This window comes from Guyanagaster necrorhizus (genome assembly GCF_019112545.1).
Source record: "Guyanagaster necrorhizus MCA 3950 unplaced genomic scaffold BT62scaffold_6, whole genome shotgun sequence".
In the NCBI taxonomy this organism is placed as follows: Eukaryota; Fungi; Basidiomycota; class Agaricomycetes; order Agaricales; family Physalacriaceae; genus Guyanagaster; species Guyanagaster necrorhizus.
Genome location: NW_025064885.1, coordinates 642001 through 665640, shown reverse-complemented (window position 1 = coordinate 665640; position 23640 = coordinate 642001). Strand labels below are relative to the sequence as shown.

The 23640-nt window shown below is 48.6% G+C and overlaps 13 protein-coding genes across 13 annotated transcripts; 5 read left to right on the top strand and 8 right to left on the bottom strand.

The window, feature by feature from the left end:
• Nucleotides 1-190: 190 nt before the first annotated feature.
• BT62DRAFT_979190 (uncharacterized protein) lies at nt 191-1288 on the bottom strand (the record flags this gene model as incomplete). Its single annotated transcript, XM_043189420.1, has 8 exons — nt 191-366; nt 498-531; nt 586-618; nt 667-798; nt 856-932; nt 1000-1089; nt 1141-1209; nt 1234-1288. 8 exons carry the CDS (start codon nt 1286-1288, stop codon nt 191-193), a joined length of 666 nt encoding a protein of 221 aa, XP_043042630.1.
• A 435-nt stretch (nt 1289-1723) lies between these two features.
• BT62DRAFT_888490 (RNB-domain-containing protein) lies at nt 1724-5810 on the bottom strand (the record flags this gene model as incomplete). The annotated part of the gene is made up of 12 exons (XM_043182962.1): nt 1724-1807; nt 1860-2225; nt 2282-2480; nt 2531-2591; nt 2650-3046; nt 3101-3374; nt 3429-3803; nt 3853-4010; nt 4066-4399; nt 4456-5104; nt 5163-5583; nt 5667-5810. The coding sequence occupies 12 exons, from the start codon at nt 5808-5810 to the stop codon at nt 1724-1726; spliced, it is 3462 nt and encodes a 1153-aa protein (XP_043042629.1).
• Nucleotides 5811-7056: 1246 nt separating this feature from the next.
• BT62DRAFT_945108 (uncharacterized protein) lies at nt 7057-8927 on the bottom strand (the record flags this gene model as incomplete). Its single annotated transcript, XM_043187933.1, has 14 exons — nt 7057-7208; nt 7259-7310; nt 7367-7421; nt 7484-7532; nt 7588-7719; nt 7769-7871; nt 7917-8050; nt 8101-8270; nt 8326-8343; nt 8393-8504; nt 8557-8609; nt 8661-8694; nt 8760-8822; nt 8871-8927. The coding sequence occupies 14 exons, from the start codon at nt 8925-8927 to the stop codon at nt 7113-7115; spliced, it is 1128 nt and encodes a 375-aa protein (XP_043042628.1). The 3' UTR covers nt 7057-7112.
• An 81-nt stretch (nt 8928-9008) lies between these two features.
• On the bottom strand, nt 9009-10001 carry BT62DRAFT_929119 (vacuolar sorting protein VPS24). Its single transcript, XM_043185649.1, has 5 exons — nt 9850-10001; nt 9620-9797; nt 9444-9565; nt 9239-9391; nt 9009-9190 (listed from the first exon to the last, which is right to left on the bottom strand). Exons 1-5 carry the CDS (start codon nt 9958-9960, stop codon nt 9104-9106), a joined length of 651 nt encoding a protein of 216 aa, XP_043042627.1. The 5' UTR covers nt 9961-10001; the 3' UTR covers nt 9009-9103.
• A 64-nt stretch (nt 10002-10065) lies between these two features.
• BT62DRAFT_964034 (histidine biosynthesis trifunctional-protein) lies at nt 10066-13014 on the top strand (the record flags this gene model as incomplete). The annotated part of the gene is made up of 4 exons (XM_043188714.1): nt 10066-12006; nt 12058-12413; nt 12467-12699; nt 12756-13014. The coding sequence occupies 3 exons, from the start codon at nt 10066-10068 to the stop codon at nt 12684-12686; spliced, it is 2517 nt and encodes an 838-aa protein (XP_043042626.1). The 3' UTR covers nt 12687-12699; nt 12756-13014.
• Nucleotides 12760-13660, bottom strand: BT62DRAFT_929115 (uncharacterized protein). The gene is made up of 2 exons (XM_043185648.1): nt 12964-13660; nt 12760-12910 (listed from the first exon to the last, which is right to left on the bottom strand). The coding sequence occupies exon 1, from the start codon at nt 13554-13556 to the stop codon at nt 12984-12986; it is 573 nt and encodes a 190-aa protein (XP_043042625.1). The 5' UTR covers nt 13557-13660; the 3' UTR covers nt 12760-12910; nt 12964-12983.
• On the top strand, nt 13654-14448 carry BT62DRAFT_1073648 (uncharacterized protein; the record flags this gene model as incomplete). The annotated part of the gene is made up of 1 exon (XM_043178954.1): nt 13654-14448. The coding sequence occupies one exon, from the start codon at nt 13654-13656 to the stop codon at nt 14446-14448; it is 795 nt and encodes a 264-aa protein (XP_043042624.1).
• A 3-nt stretch (nt 14449-14451) lies between these two features.
• On the bottom strand, nt 14452-15157 carry BT62DRAFT_929114 (uncharacterized protein). The gene is made up of 4 exons (XM_043185647.1): nt 15079-15157; nt 14981-15031; nt 14847-14926; nt 14452-14792 (listed from the first exon to the last, which is right to left on the bottom strand). Exons 1-4 carry the CDS (start codon nt 15145-15147, stop codon nt 14618-14620), a joined length of 375 nt encoding a protein of 124 aa, XP_043042623.1. The 5' UTR covers nt 15148-15157; the 3' UTR covers nt 14452-14617.
• Nucleotides 15158-15469: 312 nt separating this feature from the next.
• BT62DRAFT_929112 (thiamine diphosphate-binding protein) lies at nt 15470-17060 on the bottom strand. Its single transcript, XM_043185646.1, has 7 exons — nt 16855-17060; nt 16690-16797; nt 16521-16636; nt 16226-16469; nt 15878-16176; nt 15693-15828; nt 15470-15642 (listed from the first exon to the last, which is right to left on the bottom strand). Exons 2-7 carry the CDS (start codon nt 16795-16797, stop codon nt 15556-15558), a joined length of 990 nt encoding a protein of 329 aa, XP_043042622.1. The 5' UTR covers nt 16855-17060; the 3' UTR covers nt 15470-15555.
• BT62DRAFT_979183 (NAD(P)-binding protein) lies at nt 16985-18115 on the top strand (the record flags this gene model as incomplete). Its single annotated transcript, XM_043189419.1, has 5 exons — nt 16985-17095; nt 17210-17364; nt 17417-17734; nt 17791-17857; nt 17909-18115. The coding sequence occupies 5 exons, from the start codon at nt 16985-16987 to the stop codon at nt 18113-18115; spliced, it is 858 nt and encodes a 285-aa protein (XP_043042621.1).
• Nucleotides 18116-18278: 163 nt separating this feature from the next.
• Nucleotides 18279-19795, top strand: BT62DRAFT_664131 (amidohydrolase 2). Its single transcript, XM_043181806.1, has 6 exons — nt 18279-18691; nt 18745-18834; nt 18891-19027; nt 19085-19130; nt 19184-19429; nt 19482-19795. The coding sequence occupies exons 1-6, from the start codon at nt 18388-18390 to the stop codon at nt 19622-19624; spliced, it is 966 nt and encodes a 321-aa protein (XP_043042620.1). The 5' UTR covers nt 18279-18387; the 3' UTR covers nt 19625-19795.
• BT62DRAFT_887385 (uncharacterized protein) lies at nt 19783-21735 on the bottom strand (the record flags this gene model as incomplete). Its single annotated transcript, XM_043182914.1, has 8 exons — nt 19783-19917; nt 19973-20149; nt 20203-20240; nt 20289-20386; nt 20436-20780; nt 20831-21172; nt 21223-21473; nt 21535-21735. The coding sequence occupies 8 exons, from the start codon at nt 21733-21735 to the stop codon at nt 19783-19785; spliced, it is 1587 nt and encodes a 528-aa protein (XP_043042619.1).
• Nucleotides 21736-21988: 253 nt separating this feature from the next.
• Nucleotides 21989-23582, top strand: BT62DRAFT_979201 (uncharacterized protein; the record flags this gene model as incomplete). The annotated part of the gene is made up of 10 exons (XM_043189421.1): nt 21989-22036; nt 22087-22134; nt 22187-22216; nt 22272-22455; nt 22507-22799; nt 22850-22980; nt 23035-23170; nt 23227-23342; nt 23399-23481; nt 23533-23582. The coding sequence occupies 10 exons, from the start codon at nt 21989-21991 to the stop codon at nt 23580-23582; spliced, it is 1119 nt and encodes a 372-aa protein (XP_043042618.1).
• Nucleotides 23583-23640: the final 58 nt, after the last annotated feature.

Genomic DNA, 23640 nt, shown 5'->3' with positions numbered 1-23640 from the left:
GGAACGGGACAAGGCTACTCAAAGTTCAACTGGTTTGGCTGCATTTCTCAGTGGTCTCTAAGTGGGTCTCCTTTCTACTGTGTATTGAATCAAGCTTTCATACAACGTATAAACAAGGAATTTATGATTCATCTCCGTTCAATAACTTCAGTTCTGTATCATGCTCCACATGAACTGGAAGAATGAATCTTCAGGGCCAAAATGGAACGTATATCGCGGCAGCGTGTCCAAACCATAGAAGGACGATTCCATCGTTGTCCAGTCGACCTTCGGAGCCTTCCGAAAGTTCTATCGTCCGGTACACAAATCGTTTCTGCAATTTCACAGTACTTGACGTGATTCTCACATACCAGGATACCAATATAGCTGACAAAAAGTCTGCCTACCAGAGTCCGCTAGTCATCATACCACCTCTTCCGTCCCGCTGTGTTGGCCTCCTAAATGTCATGTTCATGCGTCGTAGGAACGTCAGGAATATGCATGTGAAGATGAAGAACGCCCCAGTTGCAGTGCTAGTCCTACGAGGAATATCTTGAGGGGCCCTGGTTTTCATTCAGCTCGGATTGTAGAGGAACGACCACTTACACGAGATCCAATCGTCACTGCACCTCCGGTAGCCTTTTGCCATTCGTTCACCATAAGCTTTTATACCAACACGGTACCTACCTGAATCAGAAATGTAGTCACATTAAAGACTGCCGTGATTCGTGGCGGGTTTATCAACAAATGCTCCGGTGCTCTCAGGTACCGCGAAAGGCGACCTAGGAGGACGTAGTTGGCTGAAATGAACGCGTATGGCTGTGGAGTCTCGAAATGGTCATCTTTGCATAAAGGACCAACAGAACCAGAGCTTACGGACAGCACAACGAAGAGATATTCCACGATGTATATTCCCTTTGATTCTGGGTGCGTGTGTAGGCCGAACCGTGTGCCTATCCCAAATGCGAATGGAGGTTAGATATAACCATGTGGAAGGATGGATTGGGAAAAAAAACGCACTGTATGCGCCGATAGTCATTGGCATCATCCGCCTTGCACCCCATCGCTTCATCCAATACGTTTGAATGAGGGCGGTCGTTAGCATAAAACCTTCCATGACTCCATAAGTCGCCGACGATTGCAGTGTGGAGGCAGACGTACTGAACGCGACTGCAGTGAGAACATTAGTCGCGATGTACCGAAGCGGGTTGTTGGGATCGTTCGACAGGTCTGCAGGAGAAGGGAAAAGCTGACCTCGTTTCTTCAACACGACAGCGTTGATGAGAAGATGGCAAGGAGAGAATAGCATCACTTGTGTATACTGGTAGGCATTAGAGCTGTTTGTGGATGATGAAAGAAGGATCGGACTTGGTCAATAAAAGGGCCTCGAAGCTCACCAAGATAAAACAACGGCTAAAATTAAACGTTCAAGTTCGAATCAGCTTCAGACCACAACGGAATAAAAAGCATGTCAAAGTGATTCCATATGCATATGTATGTATAGTAATTTTTTCAGTTTCCCGTACGTCAATAACAAATCTTACATGTCGAAAAAAATACAGTTTACCACCCTGGCACTAACACCAGACATCATTAAAGCTAGGAAGACCGTAGTCAGTAAAAGAATGCCTTGTTGTAAAGAGAGAGGCGTTAGAAGAGAGAAGAAAGAAAGGGAAGTTGGCTAAAAGTACACGTATTGCAGTCCGAACTAAAATGGAGATTGTTTGCTACGGCCGTCCGATGATCATTTCTGCTCGATGGCGTAAGGGTTGACACTGTATACTTTGATGACCGGTGGCGACTTGGTCAAATCAGCAGTCACGATGACCTGTTTAGACATATTCAATACGCACGCATCGGCACGGTGAAAATACACTTACAGGAACGCTCATGAGCTCCCTGATATCCTGAATCAGATGCCCAGCGGGTGTCGTCCTCAACCCCTCGAACTCGGGCTTCATCTTGGCGATCGACAGTAACCTTTGTTTCGATGTCTCGTTCTCATCCGCCGACGCTTCGGCGCGCCCTAGAACAATTTCATCGTCATCCGCTTCGTCCTCGTCGAACAAGGCCTTCTCGTCATGGACGGAGCGTGAAGCAACCTCCATCTTAAGTGCATGCTGCTCCGCATTCTGTTTCACCTTTTTCAAATGCTCGTCGTCGCTGTTCTCGGCTAACCAGCTGATGACGTCCTTGGTTGACCAGTAGATCTGCAACGTGTGTGTGTGCTCTTCATAGACGTGATTCTGGAAAAAAAGAATGTATCATAATCTTTATAAGTGGATACAACAAAATTTCTTACGTCAATGGGCATCTGGTCAACATGAACGCGCTTCTCGATACCGAATTCGGGCACAAGGACATCAAAAGCAGCATCCAAAACACCAACAACTTTAGCTTGACGAACAACTGGACCATAGCGCTGGGTCAAGTCGGAAATGAGAACGCAAAGGAACAGGTGGGCTGATTGTTCCTGAGCCAAGTTCGCCGAGTCGCGTTTACTGCAATGTGCATAAGCTGCATCTCAATAACACATGGCGAGGAAACCTACATATTGCACTGCTGAGCCACTTTGGCAACGGCATCGCGATCCATAGTGAACTTAGGTTCAGCTGCGAAGGTAGCGAAATACGTCAAAACAAGGGCATTTTATAGGGAGACGTGACCCACATCCAGTTTGCAATACTGACTCAAGTTGACGGTGAACAAGAATGTCAGCATAACGACGGATTGGAGACGTGAAGTGGGTGTACAAAGGGACGTTGAGAGCATAGTGATGATATTTTGCAATATCAAGCATTCCAGAACAGAAGTATTTCGCGCGGTAAGTCACTTTGAACGAGAGCAATTCGAGAAGCCTGCGAGCAGTAGGATCCTTGATTGCTTCAAATGATCGCATGAGGGTACCCGACGTCGAAGTATCCATCTGGTAACCTAATCGCTCCGCACGTTCCCGGAAGGTGTTGAGACGACGCTCGATAGGAGTGTCATGGCGACGGAGAAGTGCTTGCTCAGGTAGATGGAAGGCAATATGTTGAGCTACCGTGATGTTACTGAGGAGCATGAACTAAGATACGTGAACAATCAAGACCAAGAAGACCAATAGGCAGGTGACACATACCTCCTCTATCAGCTCATTTGCATCAACATGTTGATATTGCCAACAGTCAACAGGTAATCCGGTATCATCTAGCTTGAACTGCAAGCGCAGGGAGTCCAAGCTTAAAGTGCCATTCTCAAACCTTTGGGCTCGCAACTTCTTGGCCAGATCATCCAAAATCCGGATGTCATGTTCGATATCGCTGGCATTATGCTCAGGAGATATCACAACACCACCCAAAACTTTGCCTTCAATCACGTTCTGAGCGTCCGAGTAACTAAGCTTACTGGCGGATCTGCATACAAAATCAGCGTCGGTCACGTTCGCTATAAATCAATATTCAGCAAACCTTATGATGGTCTTGCCAAACCATTTGCTCAAGACCTTGGCCTCTTTATTCATGGTGAAGATGACCGTGAATGCGAGGCGATCTTGTCCAGGAACAAGACTACATAACTGTTCACTGAGAGACGGAGGAAGCATTGGCACAGCACGTTGAACTAGATACACACTCGTTGCGCGCTTGCGAGCATCACGGTCGAGGGCAGTGTTTGGCTTGACGAAGTAAGAAACATCAGCAATATGAACGCCAACATCATAGGTGCCGTCTTCGTTGAGGTTGATCGAAACAGCATCATCAAGGTCCTTTGCAGTATCCGGATCGATAGTAAAGATACGTTTACCACGAAGATCCTTCCGGACCTCGAATTCTCTTTCCGGAATTCTGAAACGTTGTGAGAGAGAAAAAGAAGGGAAGAGATGAAATGACTCACGACCAAGGCATCGGCGGCAAACACTTCAGGACATTGTCCGTGAAGTCTTCTGTAGGGAAATTGCAGTCCTTCAGAAGAGCACTCGTCTCTACTTCGATATCGCCAATCGGACCGAGTTCCTCAACCAGAGTACCGAAAGGATGCAACGAGCTTATAGGCTAAATATACAAGCTTGGATCAGCTACATTGTATATTTTTCAAAGAATCACGTACATGACGTTTGATGCAAGCAACGAAAAGCTTGTCAACGTACGCCTCAGAGTTCTGAACGAAGTCAGGTGGGGCTTGCTCAGTAGGAATCGCAATGAGAGGTACGCGCTTGTCTGTAGGCTTAAACCAGACAATCTTAGGACGTTCGATGGGACCGCGCCTAGGCTCATCTCCACGATCGCCTTCACGTTCGCGACGCTCCGCTTCTTGCTTTTCCTTCGTGGCGGCAGAAGAGGGACGAAGGAGGCCCAGAGTTCCGGAGAACAACTGGCCAGGCATCCTTTCTACCACAGCAACAACATGGCCGGCAAACTGAGGTTTAACATCGTCAGTGACTCTGAGGAAGAAGCGGTTAGTTACATCCTGTCGGAAAATCGTTAAAATCAGACATACTCTTCATCTTCGAACAGGAGAAGACCTTGACCCTCAACTTCAACGTCATCTTTCTTCTTATCGTCTTTGCGGCCGGCGCTCGACTTAACGTCGTATGCAGAGTTCTCTTCCTTCTTTCTCTTTTTCTCTTCCTTCTCTTTCTTCGTCCCCCAAACTTCATCAACATCCAGGAGCTCCACGGCGACAATGTCGCCTTCAAGAGCCCGGTTGCGATCCTTCGACCCGCATATATAGATGTCTGCATCAAGGACTTCGGTGGCGACGTATGCATCAGATCGATTGCGCTTGTTGACCCGCAAAATTCCAACAACCAATTTTCCCGCTGCAAGCAAAGGGGGCAAGGACGCTTGAGGTAGATATGGCGCAAAGAGGGACTTTCGTTGGGGCTGGTTAGACTGTTGCTGGAGCTGGGACTGGAATTGTTGCTGTTGTTGCTGCAATAGATTGATACCGCCAAGGCCCATGCCCATCATATTCGCTGCCATCATATTAGGCAACATGTTGGGGAAGCTGAATGATGGCATTTTATGATGATGGCCCCCGGCTGCCGCACGGAATTGCTGCAGACTCTGGAGTTGGGCTTGAGCTTGAGCGAGGTCTGCTGCAAAACCATTGTTGCTGTTGGTAGGCACCCCGCCGACACCACCATCTGTAAGATGTATTGTAAACAAATATCGGGTTAATCACTTGAACGAGATTGATCTTACTGATACGCCAACTAGAATCGGCTCGAGAAGCCTGACGAGAATGTCCACCAAAACCGGGTGGGGCAAAACCATCATCGAACCCTTCTTGTTGTCCGTAAGGATTGCTATTGTAACTGATAGAGCCACCTCCGCCCCCGGGCTTGTTGACAACGTTGACACTGTGCCGTCGCCCATGTCCTCGAGGCATAGCTTGGGCTTGTCCGTCCATGCTAACGCTGAGGCCGCTGTAGTGACCGAACTGACCCATAGTGGGCTGCGGACCTCCAAAGCCGCTAGCGCCTATTCCACCCATGGGAACAGTGCTGTGAACGCGTCGATGAACACTCGTCCTGTTCGGAGCTAATCCAGCCGTCTGGAAGGAAAGGACCTGATTTGACGCGAGCTGTTGCTGATAGAGTGCCTGCTGCTGTTGTTGCAGCGCCTCGATTTGGTTCTGAATGGCGATCTGAAAAGATGTACATGCATATAGTCGGGTCCTTAGAGGGATTAGAAGGAGCCACGTACCTGCTCAGCCATGATACCAGTAATTTCACCGCTGTCTGATTTCCTGTGCTGGATAGGTTCCTGGGTGGGGACTTCGGGGGAATATGGTTGTTGCTGTTGAGGAAATTGGAAACCCACGTCTTCTTCATCGATTGGCGGTCCCATCATCCCTCCGCCGCGTTTCTTGGCACCAAACATAAAATTTGGCGCGAGCTGAGGGCGGCCAGTAGGACCAACAGCTTCTATCTGCTCTTGTTGTGCCAATGCCGCGAAACGAGGAGCAGTAAAACTCTGAGACTGAGAACGGGGCTGGTGTCCCTGGGAGGGGTAGAAGGTCTCGTGAATCTCGCCATCTTCCAGGGGCATGCTGCCGTCTTCAACGTCTTCCATCATCGCCTTCAGGCCAGGTGCGAAGGAATTGAAATTCCCGGAGAGACCAGATGCGCCCATGGACGCTGCCTTGCGATGTTTGACGTCTGCAGTGTTCAGCCCGGGATACGCAGCAGCTCCTGGTTGGAAGACCGGGGCATTGAGTGGGAGAGAAGAAGTGGGCGCTTGAGCGGCAGGCATTGGGAAAGTGTTGCTACCGGGTGGCTGGGGTGACGTAGTTCTGAGGTCGGCGATGACCCTCTGCAATGATGACAGAGCGTCACTCGACTCCTTGGATTGGGATGGTGTGGGCGTAGACTGCTTCGACGACTGGTCCTTGGACCCATTGGGACGCGCGTTCTGAACTGAAGGCTGCGCTTTGCGGTGCGCTGGAGGACGACCGCCTGACTGGCCCTTGTTCCGCTGGTCAGGCTTCTTCGCTGTCTCAGAAACCTTTCTCGTGGCTGTATCTGAGCCGGACTCTGTCGCAGGAGTCGACGACTTCTTGTTGCTCGACCTTGAAGAAGGCCTTGGGCCACCTTGGGCGATAGCAGCTGCTGGCTTGCTGATTGAAGGGTTCCTTTTTGGACCGCGACCATTGCCTGACGCGGCGGGCCTCTTATCATCTTTTCGCGCTTGAACTGGTACCGTTATTTCGTCCGTCATGTCGTTCGTAAAGAGTTTGAAACGAGAAAAGTGTTATAAAGTCTTTTTTGGGTTTTTGCTTATATGTTGAAGTAAGGTTTAGCTGTTGCCTGGTGAGCGCTGAGCCAGCGAGAGGGCGTAGAGCGGAAGAAATACCTTTAAAAGTTGGCAAGATCTGTGAATTGGATGGCTTTGCCCTGTAGGGCGAGTGGGGGGAAAGAATGCGAGGTGGTGCTTATCGGGAGTGAATGAGCGCAGCCCTTAAGTAACTGAGTTGTCTGTGACGAGCTGTGATTGTCGTATCTTCCCACGCTCGATCCGTTAATGGTCCCCTGCGGGAGTGATGTCTCTTGATGCCCCATTGTTTCCAGTATCCTCATCAATATATTAGGCGGCCGTTTCGATTAATGTACTCTAGTCCAGTATCCAGATGTATGTACATGCACTTCTGCTCTATTGCTGAAGCTTCTGGATGATGGCCGCAGTATACTCCTTTGTGGAAGCTTTGCCACCCAAGTCACCAGTGATCGTCTTACCTTCCGCAATAGTCTGCAACACAATGAGACGTTGAGATCCGTTCAAGACTCTTGATCGCTTACCGTCAGAGCGGCCTTTTCGATTTTACCGGCGTGCTCATAGAGATTCATATGCCTTCACGACCAACAGATCAACCAGAGTTCTCTTAGAATTCTCAAGACGAAGCGTACCTTAGCATCATCAGGGATGACAACAGAAGGGCTGTTGGATTAGCGAGTCCCTTCCCTGTAATTACGGAGTGATGTAAATATGGCCGGGAGTCAAACAAAGACTAACGAATTGCGTACCAGCGATGTCGGGAGCAGAACCATGAACTGCCTCAAATATAGACGCGTCCTGACGATGGAGAGATTGAGAATTTGTCAACGGGAGTGATCCGGTGGGGACCTACACGACCAATATTACCCGATGGTGTCAATCCCAAGCCGCCAATAAGGCCGGCACACATGTCCGAAAGGATATCGCCGTAGAGATTAGGCATGACCATGACACGGTCGGAGTAAGGTCTTGGATTTTGCACAACCTGAACGGCATGAGCAATGGGTCTGTGCATATAGGAAAAACAGGCATACCTGAAGGCAAACGCGATCCAGCAGATCTTCGTCATAAGCAATGTCTGGGAAGCCCTTAGAGACCTCTCGGCAAGCAGACAAAAACATGCCGTCAGACATTTTCCTATGCCAAGTAAGATCTGGGTGTGAACGGCGACAAGACACCTACATGATGTTCGCTTTGTGAACAGCAGTTACGCGTTTGCGTCCGCTAGATTGCGCATAATGGAAGGCATAACGAGCAACACGCTCGGAAGCCTCCCAGGTGATGAGTTTGATGGATTGAACAACGCCATCGATAACCTGAGAGTGATACGTTAGCTCAACACCACATAGCGGCCTAGTCTCATTACCTCATGTTCTATACCTGAGTACTCTCCCTCAGTATTCTCCCGAATAAGAACAGTATTCACGTCGTCGTATGGAGTCTTGAAACCTTGGATAGATACACAGGGTCGGACGTTGGCAAAAAGGTTGAATGTCCTACGCAATGTCAAGTTCAGCGATACGTGGCCCCTGCCAACTGGTCCACCATGTCACTCCGAGGTAAGAGTATATATAACGTGTTTAATGCTTACTGGGGGTCGCCAAAGGTCCTGAAGACTGAATGAATGAATGAATCACGTAAGCGGTCTTGAAACACACCTTTCAGTGCAACAGTATTCTTTTTGACAGAGGTAATAGCCAAGTCTGGGATGACCGTCTTTCCGTTCTTCAGAATCGGCGTAACGTCGACTTCCTCCCATTGGATGGGAACCTGATATTCATTAAGAAAGCTGTAGCTGAAAGAATATGGCACGCTAACGAACGTTGGCGGCAACATAGATGTCCTTGATCGACTGGCTAATTTCGGGCCCGATACCTACAGAACGTATACGTTAAGCCGGAAAACAAGATGGAGAATGGAACTGACCATCGCCAGGAATGAGCGTAACGGTATATTTTCCCTGTCAATAGTATGAAGATAAACATGAGTTCTCAAGCATGGAAGCTGTCAGTAGTGAAAGCGCACATTACTGCCCTTTTGGCCGGCAAAACCAGCTGTCGGCGAGACAGTGGCGTAGCGCCTGAGACCCTGCTGCACGATGAGTTTGAAGTAGATTAAGTGCATTCGGAAGCATACTTGAGAACGTTTGAGTGCTCCCTGGGCAATGCCAGCGAAGGACCTGGAAGTGAACATGTCTGTACAAGGGAAAGAAGGTTGATGTGACCGAAAGTTTTGCGTTTCCTTCCGATGCCACGTGGTGTGGAGATAAGATATAGCGGCGCCAATTGATGAGTAATGACCATTACAAGTCCGAAATAAACGAATAATGTACATCTAGGTATATATTACACAAATCCAGATCCCCTATGTCACCCACTTAAAATGCCATTGAGTTGTTGTCGATACTGCTCCATCGTCCTTTCTATTTCTGCGTCCTCCAGCTTGCTTTCCAACGGCTGGAGATGTGTAAACATCATGCAGTTCATCCAATCAAAGGAGCTCACCGGAAGTTCAGTTCCAACAGACCCAGCTTCTCCCAGTTTGCCATTCGTCAACTCAAAGAGGACCTTTTCGACCTCAGCATCAGCTTCTTCTTCCAACTCTTCGTCTTCATCCATGTCTAGCGTATCGCCCAGCATTTCTTCCATGATGCCAGCCTATCCAATGCATATCAGCAAGCGATATAACTGAGGCGAATCTCAGAGCAACCTTCGTCATCTCCATGCTCATCTCTCGCATTGTTTGACTGATTTGCGGCAGTTTTATCAGAGAGTTGGATAGTTTCATGATTTGAGTAGATTTCTGCAATGACCCTGTTACTTTGATCATAGCTGAAATGGCACTTTGTTATACTGGAATGGGATTATCATGGAATCGCTACATACCCATCTGTTGAGACAACTGTGTCTCAATGGATCCTAGCCGCGCCTTGCTCACAGACAAGCGGTCCTTCTGCTTGTTACTGCGGACGACCTCTCGAGCTAATATACGTGCGTTCTTGACATCGCCTTTCGATGCTAATTGCTTCACGCTCTGCCTAGCCTTGTTTGTTGCCACATCGAGCTGCACGCTAGTCAGTCCTTGCTGTGTGCTAGGGGACGGGCAACAAGCCAACCTGTCTCATCTCCCGGTCAAGGATACGGGTCTCTGACCGAAGCTTGCTCTTCCATGCTCGAACCCGCTCTTCGGGTGTGGGGCCATAGAGGAAACGGTTAATAGTTTGCATCGTAGCGAAAGCCGTGTTGGGCGATAGAGGAAAGGGAGAAGTACTACGGAAATTGCCGAACCAGGACATATTGGGTAATTGACCCGAATAAACATTGCTCTTACCATGCCTTCCTTCCTGCCGCTCCTCGAGCAGCCCAGTGGGAAGCTCTTCCCTATTCTTCACCGTATAGGTCCCACCATTCTCTCTTCGCCTACAGGACCCCTTCCAGACAGGTCTTATGTACTCATTGATCGCCCAGCTTTTGATTTACAAGTCATCACCGGGTTTCTAGACGACGGCGCCGAAAAAGTCATCGTACCTCTTACATGGGCCAAGGAGCTCATAGGAATTATTCCCAATGACAGAATCATCCTTTTGCTCGACGTCGAGAGCGTCAGTGCCGTTTCCGACAAGGTTCGGAGCGCTATATCTGGGGTCCTGCTTAAAAGTCCAGCAGTCGACCTTGATTTGATTGCTTCAATATCCAAGTTTTTCGCCGCATCCGACATATACGTCCTATCCTCCCCTACTTTGCCGTCTAAATCTACTATTCGCGCTCTTTTGGGCATCAAAGCAACGCTAGTCATTCCAAGCGACCAGCTTACCCTTCACGCAACCACCGGCTCGCAAATAAATGTCGGAGACGCGTTCGTTGCTCCTTTAATCTCGGATCGTCCTGATGGCCTCTTTCCCACGGTGGTCTGCAGCCAGAGTGGTCACTCACTTGGCTTGGTATATTCCTCTGCTGAATCGGTGAAGGAAAGCATTTTAACAGGAAAGGGTGTCTACCAATCACGAAAACATGGCCTCTGGCGCAAAGGAGAAACGTCGGGTGCGACTCAGGACGTGATCAGCATCAGTCTCGACTGCGACTTTGATAGTCTGGAGTTCCGAGTTGTGCAACACGGCGCAGGATTCTGCCATCTAGACCGCCAATCATGTTTTGGCGATGCGAAAGGATTCCAAGCGTTGGAAACCACCCTTCTTTCTCGCCTCGTATCTGCGCCTGAAGGATCGTATACGAAACGTTTGTTCAATGATCCTCAGCTCTTGCGTTCAAAGATTATGGAAGAGGCAGACGAGCTGTGTTCCGCTGAGACGAAGGAGGACGTAGCATTTGAAGCTGCTGACTTGATATATTTTGTACTCACAAAATGTATCGCTGCAGGTGTCACAATCGCAGATATCGAGCGATCCCTGGACAAGAAGTCGAAGAGAGTAACGCGTAGACCTGGGAATTCGAAACCTCAGTGGTCATCTGCATCGAAAAACCGCTCTGCAGAAAAACCGCCTCCATCCGTCTCATCGGTACCTCCGGCGGGTCCGGACGGTCCCATTCGGATGCGAGCCTCTGACCTAAGCACAATCTCAGCACGAGAGCGCGCGCAGCTACTCCGTCGGCCTGTGCTCAAATCCGGCGAGATGATCGAAAAGGTCGAGCCTATCGTTTCTGAAATACGAGCGCGTGGAGATGCGGCACTCCTCGAATTTACAGCCAAATTCGACAAAGCCCGACTGTCATCCACGTGCATATTTTCGCCCTTCTCCCCGGATACAATGCAAATCGACCCGGATGTCAAAGCAGCCATCGACCAAGCGTATGCCAACATTCGGAAATTCCACGAGGCACAGTCAAGTGGATCTCATCTCGTGGTCGAAACAATGCCTGGTGTCGTTTGCTCCCGTTTTGCGCGACCTATACCAAGAGTTGGTCTTTATGTCCCAGGGGGCACTGCCGTACTTCCTTCCACCGCCCTTATGCTCGGTATTCCAGCGCAGGTTGCGGGCTGCAAGGAAATCGTTTTGGCGACCCCACCGCGGGCAGATGGCAGTATCTCTCCTGAGGTCATGTATGTGGCAAGTTTGGTTGGCGCTTCGACTGTGCTGAAAGCTGGAGGAGCGCAAGCCGTTGCAGCCTTGGCCTATGGGACTGATACAGTTCCAAAGGTGGATAAAATTTTCGGACCTGGCAATCAATGGGTGACGGCCGCAAAGATGTTAGTCCAGAACGATACCGATGCCCTCGTTAGTATTGACATGCCAGCTGGGCCTAGCGAAGTCCTTGTGAGTGGTTCATTTCTCACGTTTTAATCTACAGAACTGATATCTCTTTAGGTCATTGCTGATTATACAGCAAACGCCGCTTTCGTCGCGGCCGATTTGCTTTCTCAAGCAGAACATGGAGTTGACTCTCAAGTCGTCCTTGTAGCCGTTGATCTGACAGAGAAACATCTCAGTCACATAGAAAGAGAAGTCGATTCGCAGGCACGAGCTTTGTCCAGAGTCGACATTGTTCGGCAGTCCATCGGAAAAAGCATTATTGTCAGAGCATCTTCTGTTGAGGAAGCCCTCGTGTTCTCCAATGACTACGCACCTGAGCACCTCATCTTGCATCTTGAGAATGCCGCCAGTCGAGTTGATCTAGTTGAAAATGCCGGTAGTGTCTTTGTGGGTTCATATTCGCCCGAAAGGTTAGTCAACAGCAGAAATTAGGCGTGACTTTTTTCCTAACACGCCTTGACAGTTGTGGAGATTATGCTTCTGGGACAAATCACACTCTTCCTACTAATGGTTACGCACGACAGTTCAGCGGAGTTAATACACTGTCCTTCCAGAAACACATTACATCGCAAGAGGTGTCTTCAGCAGGACTCAAGGTCCTGGGTCCTATTGTGGCGACTCTGGCAGACTGCGAAGGATTACAGGCTCACGCAAATGCAGTGCGAATACGTTTAAGTGCTTAATAGACATAGAATTGTATGTTGCTAAAGATTCTGTCGTTCTTTGGCGTTTGCTAACTGTTTTCGCCTCAGAGTGATGGAAAAACGAAAGTGTAGTCAAATCTCCGATATTTATGGCTAAGCGTTATGATACAATCGTAGGTAACATTGGAGGTAGAAGTGGGGACAGAAATCTGCATAAGGCAAACTGTCCCGCAAAACTCTGCCAATAGGGTGATAGACATTGCCTGGATGTGTGTTATTCAGGGAAAAGAGCTATTGAAGTCGACCTGTGACTTGCCTATCGCATAGAGTAATTCATCATAGGAGAACCTCGTCTGAAGAGGAATCTGGTATGGATGGCCGGATTTGCCGCCTGATGAGTTCCACGAATTTGTCGGGAATGGGATAGTTGCTTGTGCGATACTTTGTCTCTGAAACAGCATTACCCACAAGCTCCAGTGCCGAATAATCCTCTGTAAACTCCTCCGGAACAGGTAGCGGCTCGGCCTGAGAGACAACAGACTTTGCGTCTTCACGAGAGGCGGGAACCCGGTCAGCATCCTGCAAGAGGTCCAGTCCAGGATACCTGCAGTATAGTGGATCACTTGTATCCACACCATACAGTGCTTCGATGATCCTCGCTTCTCTCTCCTCCATAGCCGGATTCCCAAAAGATATCTGACGGTCCCATTCCCACAGTTTCGCCATCTCCCTCTGTGCGAGTCTGAGTTTCCTCAGATTGTCATACTTTTTGAAAGAATTGAGTGCAGTACCCCCGGCAGATCTGGTAAAGGCGTCGTCGATACGCTCTGAGAGATTTTCGGGAGTGACAAAGGACTCGGTGCCGTGGTAGACTGAGATGAGGGCGCGTAATTTTTGGGGGGGTAGCATTGGTACTTGTTTGGTTGGTTTTCTCTTGATGGACGAGGAGGAGTAGCGTATGCGTGGGACATTTAGATGACACAGAGGACGTGCCAGACGATGGGACATGACGGTCACCTTTTTTGATGTTCCGGCAAGTGCCGAGCAACCAATAACCCGTACCGGCCCGGACGACCGATCTCTGATCGTTGCTGGTCTCTCGGAATTCTTATGGTCAACATCCTCTGAGGACTGTCTTGCCTATCTCTTACGAGGTTCAGAGTGTAATCGAGTCCATTCTCACCATCAACCCCCATGTCGCGCATCTCTCTTCCACAACTTCGACGACGCGTTGGCGCTACAGACACTTGGTACATGTCTGAAGAAGACCAAGTTGTTCACGCGGCGCCCTCAGTTCAATGGGCCGCTTAACACTATGCCTCTTGAGATTCCCTCGTCCGGCTCTATACCTAGCATAAATGTGGCGTCTTCCGGAAACAGCACAGGTAGCCAGAGCAGCTCCAACTCGGAAAGCTCTGGAGAAGAAGGCTTTTTGTATCCAAGCCCCGCGCTAGGTCTAGGACCCTCGGAGATGCATGAACCACAACCCATTCTCGCGCGCATTGCACGATTCTTGAGCAGTGACTCCTCTTCAAGCAACTCAGATGAAGAAAATGGGGGCCTTATTACCCCATACTCGATACCTGTGGATCCGGACGTCGAGGTGCCAGAGCTGGGCGAGGAAGAAGGTATTGGTGCAGGCTTGCGAGTTCCCTTGTCCAGCCCTACGAAGGGCGTCAATGCAACACGCAGTTTCTGTTCGGCATCGTGGGCGTCTTATGGTGGAAGGAAAATGCTTCAGCCTGAGCGTCCGCGGCCAAGGGTGACATCAGGATCAAATACGAGGATGGACAGCGAGTAGGAGGTTATTTGCAAACACACTTTGTTACTTTTCCATTGCGACAAACTATGTCCACGTAGGTACAAGTGGTTCTCTTGACATCGTGATCCGTTGAAAAGATGACAATATCACCAGTGTGATATACGAACGTACAAGATACAAGCAAAGAAAAGACCGGCCTGAAATGGCGTCACATAGCGACGTCCTGGATGACCGCATGCGCTGGTCTTCGATTCTCTCGACTCAAGCCCGCTGCTCTCTCTGACTCCTCGATTGTATACGCTGGCTCTTTCAGTTGTTTGCATCGCCGTTTATGCACTTTGCTTCTCCAGTGGGACCGCAAGGCGACATCGGTCTCGTAGTATCTGCAGACATATCTCAACACTTTTTTTTTTTTTCAAACAGCATTCAGAACTCACTTTGCACATTCAACACAATAGTGCTGCGCCAATCCAGGCTTCTCAAAGTCCAGAGGCTGCGCTTCGAGAGCTGCGCGATTCTACGAACGAGGTATCGTCAGAGAGCAACGTCTTGTGTAGCGTTTAGAGCGTACTTTAGGATCGAGGTCGATTAATTGAATTAAATCCAGATCTTTCGTTCGAACCTGGGCTGGCATGAGTGAGGTTCTTGGACAGTAATATATAGGCATACCCGAGTTCTTGTGGCTCTGTGGACATCCCTTTGCGCTTTGTGGACTCTTGAACGACGAAGACGTCCCATGATGGTGGAGGGAAGGTAAAAGTAGGTGGCTGTGCTAATATCTTCCTCAGACTACCAATGGCAACGGCAGAAACCACTGCATCTATCCTGAAACCCATTCTATCGTAATAACTCCAGCTGTTTCAGTTTGTTGACCGCCGGTGATGTGGTGTGGAACTTGATCTCACAGATGGCTGCTTGTCAAGATCCAGTGACCCACCGTCAAGTCCTTACGGTCGCGGTCGTAGTCATTATCTAGACTTATACGCCGCCATCATGTCGGAATTATGCAGCAGTCTTAAAACATTGAGCCGCAGGAACGGTATCTCTCCTGTTCTAAACATTTTAAAGGTTGGGGATCCGAAATAGCGTCTATTGTGAAACAGCAGAACAGCGACAGAGAAAAACAGTATGTATCCGTCATAAACATCAGTTCGTCCGGTAAAGTGCGCGCTTCGCCACCTTGATGATCAGGCTAGTATCGGGGAAAGCAAGTGCTTCCAGCTTCGTGGCGTACTGGACAGTCTGATTAGCCAAGAACAGAAAGGGGCAGAAAGAGTACATACAGGCGTTGGGACATCAGCACCTGTAACCCGCTCAACAGGCGCGTCTAGGTAGTCAAAGGCCTCGCTCTCAACGATTTGCGCACAAATTTCACTTCCGACACCGAAAGCTGGGAAACCGCCCTCAACAATAACGAGCCTAAGGAATCGTGTCAGCATAACGGAAAATTCGTATGAAGGCTACTTGCCGATTCGTCTTTTTGACCGAACACTTAATCGTGTCTATGTCTAAAGGTCGAATACTTCGCAGGTTAATGACTTCCGCTTTTATGCCCTCCTTCGCCAATTCATCTGCAGCTTCAAGACAATGTGTTACCATCTTGCTGTGGGCAATGAGAGTCACGTCTGACCCTTGGCGCTCGACTTTACATTTGCCGATAGGAATGAGGAAATCTTCCGACATGGCCTCGGCGGACATGGGGAATGAGATACCATACATCATCTCATTTTCAAGGAATACGACAGGATTAGGGTCCCGAATAGCGCTCTAAACGAGAATCAGTAGTCACTCAGTTAATGCGAAACAACACAAGCACCTTGAGCAGTCCTTTGCAGTCCTCAGCATTCCATGGGCTAACCACTTTCAAACCAGGAATAGATCCATACCAAGCTGCATAATCCTGTGAGTGCTGAGCAGCCACGCCAGCCGCAGCACCGTTAGGACCACGAAATACTATGGGTACTGGGACATTTCCGCCAGACATGTAATACGTCTTGCCAGCAGAGTTGACAATCTGGTCAATTGCTTGCATGGCAAAGTTGAACGTCATAAATTCACAGCTGGTTAGTGAAGTGAGTATTCGCATCTCCGGAGAAGAGTGAACGACAAACATGGGCCTCAATCCAGCCAATGCAGCCCCTGTAGCCAAGCCTGCGAATCCCATCTCCGTAATGGGCGTGTCGACGACCCGTTTTTCACCAAATTTATCAAGCAGTCCCTTGGTGACCTTGGGAGCTTATTGTCGGCAACACGCAACATTCAAAGAGCACTGCAGCTCACCTTGTAGGCACCATTGTAACGAGCCACTTCTTCCCCGAGAATGAAAACGCTGTCGTCACGAATCATCTCCTCCTCCATAGCAGCATTGAGAGCATCACGAACGGTCATCTAAGAAAACATAAGAATATGTCTCGCATAAAATTCGCCTGAGGCGGCCAGGCGCACCGTGTGTTCACTGTCGGCCGTCGCATATCCGCGCACTGACCGAAAAGCATTGCGCGTGAGTATTGACGAGGACCGGACACTGGAAAATGCAGGAGATAAACGAGAGAGGACCAGACGGGGGACCATATCGATGGCAGGATGGGTAACAATGGCCAGCTGGCGTTCTGAGACGCGTAAAAATATTACTTTGGGGGAGAAATCCCGAGAACCAAAGTTCAAACTCCGAATCTCCATTCGGAAGGTCGCATGAAAGTGCCGGCCCGGGCGGGTAATCTCGCAAACCATGTCGACTCGGAAATCAGTCGTCGTCGTTACTGGCGCATCCAGGTTGTGCAGAATGCGCATACACATATAGACTCATCTCATTTCAACCTACAGAGGAATAGGTCTGGCCGTCGTCAAGATACTGCTCGACACATTCAATGTTAATGTGGCCGCGATTTCCCGAACCCGCACACCTGAATTAGAGACACTGTTGTCAGACAACCTTCTACATATTCAATGCGACGTGTAAGCGGGCGATATTTACCATTTATATCACCTCCTCACTTTCGCTTTGCAGGTCCGATGAACCCTCGCTGGTTCGGGCCATCTTGCAGGTGGAACAACATTTCAGTCATATTGATGGGCTTGTTTTGAATGCTGCCGTGGTGGAACCCATGTGCCGTATTGGGGATTCTACCCCTCTGTCTTCCTGGAAAACGCATTTTGATGTCAACTTTTTCTCCTTAATCACTGCTGTCAGAGCAGCGCTGCCCGCGCTGAGACGGAGCGATGTCGGTGGTAGGATCATCTTTGTCAGTTCCGGTTCTGCCGTCAAAGGAACACCGGCGTGGGGACCTTATAATGCATCCAAGGCAGCTATGAATAGCCTTTGCAGGTACATATACCCCATGACAAAATACTTTATATGATGACTTGATATTTGTTTTGCAGAACCTTGTCTGAAGAGGAATCGAAAGTGACTTCAGTTGCTCTCAGGCCTGGTGTTGTCGACACAGATGTAAGTGGCCCAACGATAGTCGTATATGATTCTTTGTTGATATGATCCCAGATGCAAGCTATGCTGAGAACCACCGGCGGCGAGAGCATGTCTGCCAAAGACTATCAGAAATTCCTAAATTACCATACCAGCGGCGAACTTCTGTCTCCAGATCTACCTGGTCGTGTAATAGCCGCCCTTTCTCTGCAAGCACCTGCATCTTTGAGCGGGCGATTCGTCAGCTGGAACGATGAGTCCTGCACGCCCTTCAGAAGTTAATTTGACGTGGTATGGTATAAGTAAGGCTTTTGTCTTCTGGCTTAGTTCATCTGCTAATACGTCTGTCTTCTAGAGCATAATGTGAAACTTGGGGGACCTTTTGCATTTTTAATCCGTACCCTTGTAGTGGAGGCTCCGCTAATTCATTAACGTACAGTCACAGAATATTCGTTAAACCCGTTTGCGTCTTCAAAAGCCGCCATGATTTGTCATCTGTGCATATAGAGAGATGATCGAAGGATGCTCTTGACACATCAGTACCTGTAATTACCATGCCTCGTATCGACGTACATCACCATTTTTTCCCTGCCGCCGGTCTCATGAAACAGCGGTCAGTCGGCTGGAAATTCCCAACTGAAAACTTCCCATGGACGCCTGCAATCAGTTTGAAATGCCTTGCGGATACAGGGATCGACGCGGCAATTCTTTCTATCCCGGCGTATTCTGAAGGTTCCGTCAGTCAAGGAGATCGCGCAGTGGCTAGACAGTACAACGAATATGCGGCAGAAATTTGTGCACGGTACCCTGGAAAGTTTGGCTTTTTCGCGAATCTCCCGTTCTTGGACGATGTGGAGGGTAAGTATATTCGCATGGAAACATCGAAGACATGCGTTCACATTGTTTTATAGGTGCCTTGATAGAAATTACGTATGCCTTTGACGTGCTTCATGCAGATGGAGTCGGTCTCTCTACAACTATCGGTGAAGGACCAAACGGCAGTGAGAGCTTTCTATCTCTTGATAAAGAGTTCTCCCTTTAATCATCTCCCTTACAGGGTATCTGGGTGATGACAAGTACGATCCGATCTGGGAAGAGCTCAATCGACGGAAAGCGGTGGTATTTGTTCATGGCGCTCAGAACCCTTCATCGACTCCATGGCCCTGTGAATTCCTAGGCCTTCCTGTAACTGAAGTGCGTCGGTCCTTGTTGGTTTCCAGTGTCATTATTAAATCCCTGATATATATATAGGTCCCAAACGAGACTTATAAAGCCGCAGCCCATCTCGTTGCTACAGGTCAGCAAGTATGCCATATCTATTTCAAGGACGTATTTATCTCTCATCTGAAGGGAAGAAGCGCAAGTACGGTGACGTGAAGATTATATTATCTCACATGGGTGGCAGTACCGTCATTCTTGCCAGCCGAGTTGCTGGTCTTTCACCCTACATGGGCTGTACACTGACACCCGATGAGATAATGGAGGACTTCAAAAGTTTTTATTTCGACACCGCCCTGGCTTCTTACGAAACAAATCTCATTATGATTGAGTCATTTGCTCCGCAGGATCGTCTTCTTTTTGGTACTGACTTTCCTGGTAGATGTGTAATATTTTCATCTTTTTTTTTAATTACTAATAATACCTTGAGCAGTGATTTCTACTGAGACGGCTCAGTGGTACACATCTCATCTGGAACGATTTTATAGCGAGAAAAAAGAGAGATTACAGGAAATAGTCTCTGGAAACGCTCTGAAGCTGTTTCCAAGGTTCAATGGCATCCTCCACATCTAGTTTGGTTATGATATACTTCATACAAGACCCATATATCGTTGTCCTTAACTTGCGACGTTTTCTACATTACAGTCTACCAAAACCACTGTTATCCTCTTTCCTATTAGATTATATACCCCAGCATTAGATCTGAACGTTGTTAGTAACATTAATTATCGTTATGCCAGCCGAAGCCAACTAATGATTTTGTCGTGGCTTTCACCGTTAACTAAAAAAGGCTGTCCGTGGTGTCCTTTAGGATCAAGGTATAGATTCTTCCTTATCCCGTGCGAAGTAAGATATTGTGTGACGCGCTGCCGTAGATAATTGAGCATTCAATCCGAAAAACCAACGAGGAAATTGTTAAACCTGAGCTTTCACTATGATATCGTTTCCGCCCAAAACAAAGAAGGTTTTGTTGTAATCGCGAGCATTGGGTATCTCTTCATACCAAAGGGCATTTGAAGACCAATCGTATTGCCGCTGGAGGAGATTTGCGATACCAATCTCCGTACCTACAAAATAACGCATGATCAGGTCGATACCCTGGCGTTCCGAATGTGAGAACACAGCACGTGAAACAAACTCGACAGACTCACCGTGGTACATGGCCGATAGAGGAAGTTGTAGCAAACGTCTGCAAAGAAATCAAGATGGTGAAGGAAACATCGTTAGCAGAAAATACCTCCTTCCCAGCAACAAAATGCGACGGGGTCAACAAAACACGACCGGGTAATCATGTGAGGATAGTCCTTAAGCATCCAACCATGGCAATATGTCCCACTGCTTTGAACTTAGCAGTTTATCCCTAATTGGACAACAACACACGTACTTTGAATGACTCAGCATTGTTACACCTTTCTTTCCAAGGGTCCCTTTGACCTTCTCTTCTGTCGGTTCCGGATTTGCCAGGTCAGCCCAACCAAGGTGAACCAAAAGACGAGCCAGTCGCTCTGTCGTTTGTTCCCTGGTCATGGGCTTTAAAAAGTTGGGGTGAAAAATATCCTGGCTGACGTGGGGCTGTAGTATGACGAGAAAGGGACGGTCTTTGAAATGCTGGAGAAGACGAGATAGCGCAAGTTTGTATTGAGATATTCCAAGCCCAAGCCCATGGAAGAACACAATTGGCCGAGGTCCAGAGGCGGCGTCCCAGGTATCCGGAATGCGAATGCCATATCTGTAATGCAATTTTGAGAACAGAACAAGGCGACAGGTGTGCAGACCTACTCCAGGCCCCCGTGGGAAGAGAAATTAACGCCATATTTGTTGCGCAGACGGGCTTTTGCCATGTAATTTAGCATAAAGACCAGGACATACGTGAGAAATGGGCGCCAGCAGGCATTGAATTTATCCACACTCAGACGCACGGTCTTGATGTGAGGAGAACGACCTTCGGGCACCGGCCTACCAACACGCTTCTGGAACATTTGGACCACTGCATCTAACGCAGCACGACGATCTTCAGGGAGCGTATCCAACGGAGGTAGCTCAGCATTAAAGAGTGCCCAATAAAGCCACTGCCGAACCTCATGCAATCGGACTTGGGACCAAGGAACGAAACCAAACCAACTGAATATCACAGTCAGCAAATAATGCAAAGAACATGACGCGTGACAAACGTTCGGAAAGAATTGCGAAAGTCGATCGCTCGAGGATCATCGCGGTCGAGCTGTATGATGTCCTCTTCTGGACTCCCTGGTCTTGACTCGTCTAGAGACTCTGTGTCAAAGTCGTCCTCAGAAAGATTGGCGAGGCCCGCCTTGATGACTCGTGTCAAAGCGATCTGCAGTTCCTCTACGCTACGTATTGGCGTTGTCGTCGGGTCAGACAAGCTCCATGCAAGATAGCTGTAGTAGATGCTAAAGAAAATCTGTACGACGACCGGTCAACAACTGCTTTATATGTTTTGATTAATTTAGACCCGAACAGACCTCGAACAGAGCAACAGCGAAAGCGGAGTTTCCCAGCCATCCAAAGTCCCAGAGGGCACGGGTAGCTGTCGCGTACATGACGAAACCCCAGCAAGCTGGAACGACGAGCCAGACAGGACCGACGACGGCGAAGAGGACGAGATAGAAGGTCCAGTCACGAGAGCGCCGCTGCTGGACGAGCTCTGAGATATCGTGACCCATACCAAGGTGGCAGAGCGAGTCGTCTATGGTCATGAAAAACGAATGTAGTGCTCCGATGAGCAGGTGTATATAAAGCCAGCAAACGGACCCAGGTTTTCGCCCCAAGATAATTAAAAGTGGTGATACAAACTGTCAATTTCATGTGATTCTCCGATTGATAGCTGCCACAAGTCACGTGGTGAATTTGTATTCGGATACGGTCTCGTCCGACAACTGAACACTTTACCTTTACCCACCTTCATCGACGTCTGCCATGTTCCGCAGCGCGATTGCGGCATCTGCGCGTCCTGCCTTCTCTCACGTACGTTTTTATTATCTTTTAAAGCGCCCTGGGTCTCATATTCATGTCAGAGAACTGCCACGACACTCTCGGCGGGTTTCCCAAAACTAACGCAAAGAGTATATTTACGTCGTCATCTTCTGTTCGCCTAACGCTGACGGCTTTTCGCAGTCACCAACGAAATATGGCGGCGTATATACCGTATGCTTTCTTCTGTTCTGTCGTCGTCGTGTCTGCCGACATATGAGCCGCTCAGGTTACACTTATACCCGGTGATGGTATTGGCCAAGAGATCACCGACTCTGTGAAGGAAATTTTCGAGCATGTCAACGCTCCCATTGAATGGGAACAATATGATGTCTCTGGTATGTCTTCATCAGGAGAAGCTCTCTTCAAGCAGGCCATGGAAAGTCTGAAGAGGAACAGAGTGGGTTTGAAGGGTTCGTCTCTTCTCTTTTCCAGTTTTCGGCGCTTTCTTATATTCCTTTCAGGCATTCTTTTTACCCCCATCTCTCAATCCGGTCACATCTCTTGGAACGTAGCAATGCGCCAGCAACTGGATATTTATGCCTCCGTTGTTCTTTGCAAGTCTCTACCAGGATTTCCTACCCGTCATTCCAATGTTGATTTTGCTATCATTCGAGAGAATACGGAGGGTGAGTATTCTGGCTTGGAGCACCAAAGTTATCCCGGTGTGGTCGAGAGCTTAAAGGTCTCCACTCGCGCCAAGGCTGAACGTATCTCGCGTTTTGCCTTTGACTTTGCCCTGAAAAACAACAGAAAGGTACGCCTCATTTGGTTCAGTAACCGTCATATACTCTTACGGCAATGCAGAAAGTCACTTGCGTGCATAAAGCTAACATCATGAAACTTGGTGATGGCCTTTTCCTCAACACGTTCCGGCGCGTCGCGGAGGAGTATAAATCATCTGGTATTGCATTCAATGACATGATCGTCGACAACACGTCAGCTTATCTTCTCCTTCTAATGCATTTTCATGATACCATCATTGTGTACAGTTCGATGCAGCTTGTCGCGAAGCCCGGCCAGTTCGATGTCATGGTCATGCCAAACTTGTACGGTGCCATTGTTTCGAATATCGGCGCAGCCCTTGTTGGTGGCCCTGGCATCGTCCCAGGTTGTAACGTTGGAAGGGTTAGCGTATATTCCATTGACTTTGGTCGATTTCACTAATAATATTGGCATGGCAGGATTACGCGCTGTTCGAACCGGGATGTCGCCACGTCGCGAACGATATCATGGGTACTAACAAGGCTAACCCTGCTGCTATGATCCTAAGTGCGACGATGATGTTGAGACATCTGGGGTCAGTATCCCCAAACTGTCCCGTTGGAAGTCGCTGAAGATTCATGCTATTGTTAGACTTGACTCTATCGCCAACAACATTGCAAGCGCGACCTTCGGTGTCATCAATGCAGGAAAAGTTAGAACCGTCGACATGGGAGGTACGCTGCTTTCCTTCCACAACCAACAAGAGATAGTAAACCTGTTCCAAGGGTCTGCCACAACCTCGGAGTTCACTTCCGCAATTATCAAAAATCTTTAAACGGGTAAGATACTATTTTGTCGTTTGAACATCGGACATGTCGTAGAATACTTTACAT

Coding starts and splice junctions, on each gene's coding strand:
- BT62DRAFT_929119 (XM_043185649.1), bottom strand. CDS start 9,960: ATGCAAACTATTAACCGTTTCCTCTATGGCCCCACACCCGAAGAGCGG. Junction 9,392..9,443: donor TGAGCATGGAGATGACGAAG/GTTGCTCTGAGA, acceptor TGCATTGGATAG/GCTGGCATCATGGAAGAAAT. Junction 9,191..9,238: donor CTGTTGGAACTGAACTTCCG/GTGAGCTCCTTT, acceptor ACACATCTCCAG/CCGTTGGAAAGCAAGCTGGA.
- BT62DRAFT_929115 (XM_043185648.1), bottom strand. CDS start 13,556: ATGCTACCCCCCCAAAAATTACGCGCCCTCATCTCAGTCTACCACGGC.
- BT62DRAFT_929114 (XM_043185647.1), bottom strand. CDS start 15,147: ATGGGACGTCTTCGTCGTTCAAGAGTCCACAAAGCGCAAAGGGATGTC. Junction 14,927..14,980: donor TAATCGACCTCGATCCTAAA/GTACGCTCTAAA, acceptor CCTCGTTCGTAG/AATCGCGCAGCTCTCGAAGC. Junction 14,793..14,846: donor TATTGTGTTGAATGTGCAAA/GTGAGTTCTGAA, acceptor ATATGTCTGCAG/ATACTACGAGACCGATGTCG.
- BT62DRAFT_929112 (XM_043185646.1), bottom strand. CDS start 16,797: ATGACCGTTCGTGATGCTCTCAATGCTGCTATGGAGGAGGAGATGATT. Junction 16,470..16,520: donor TTGGCTGGATTGAGGCCCAT/GTTTGTCGTTCA, acceptor TTCACTAACCAG/CTGTGAATTTATGACGTTCA. Junction 16,177..16,225: donor ACTGCAAAGGACTGCTCAAG/GTGCTTGTGTTG, acceptor ATTCTCGTTTAG/AGCGCTATTCGGGACCCTAA.
- BT62DRAFT_664131 (XM_043181806.1), top strand. CDS start 18,388: ATGCCTCGTATCGACGTACATCACCATTTTTTCCCTGCCGCCGGTCTC. Junction 18,835..18,890: donor CGGTGAAGGACCAAACGGCA/GTGAGAGCTTTC, acceptor TCTCCCTTACAG/GGTATCTGGGTGATGACAAG. Junction 19,028..19,084: donor TAGGCCTTCCTGTAACTGAA/GTGCGTCGGTCC, acceptor ATATATATATAG/GTCCCAAACGAGACTTATAA.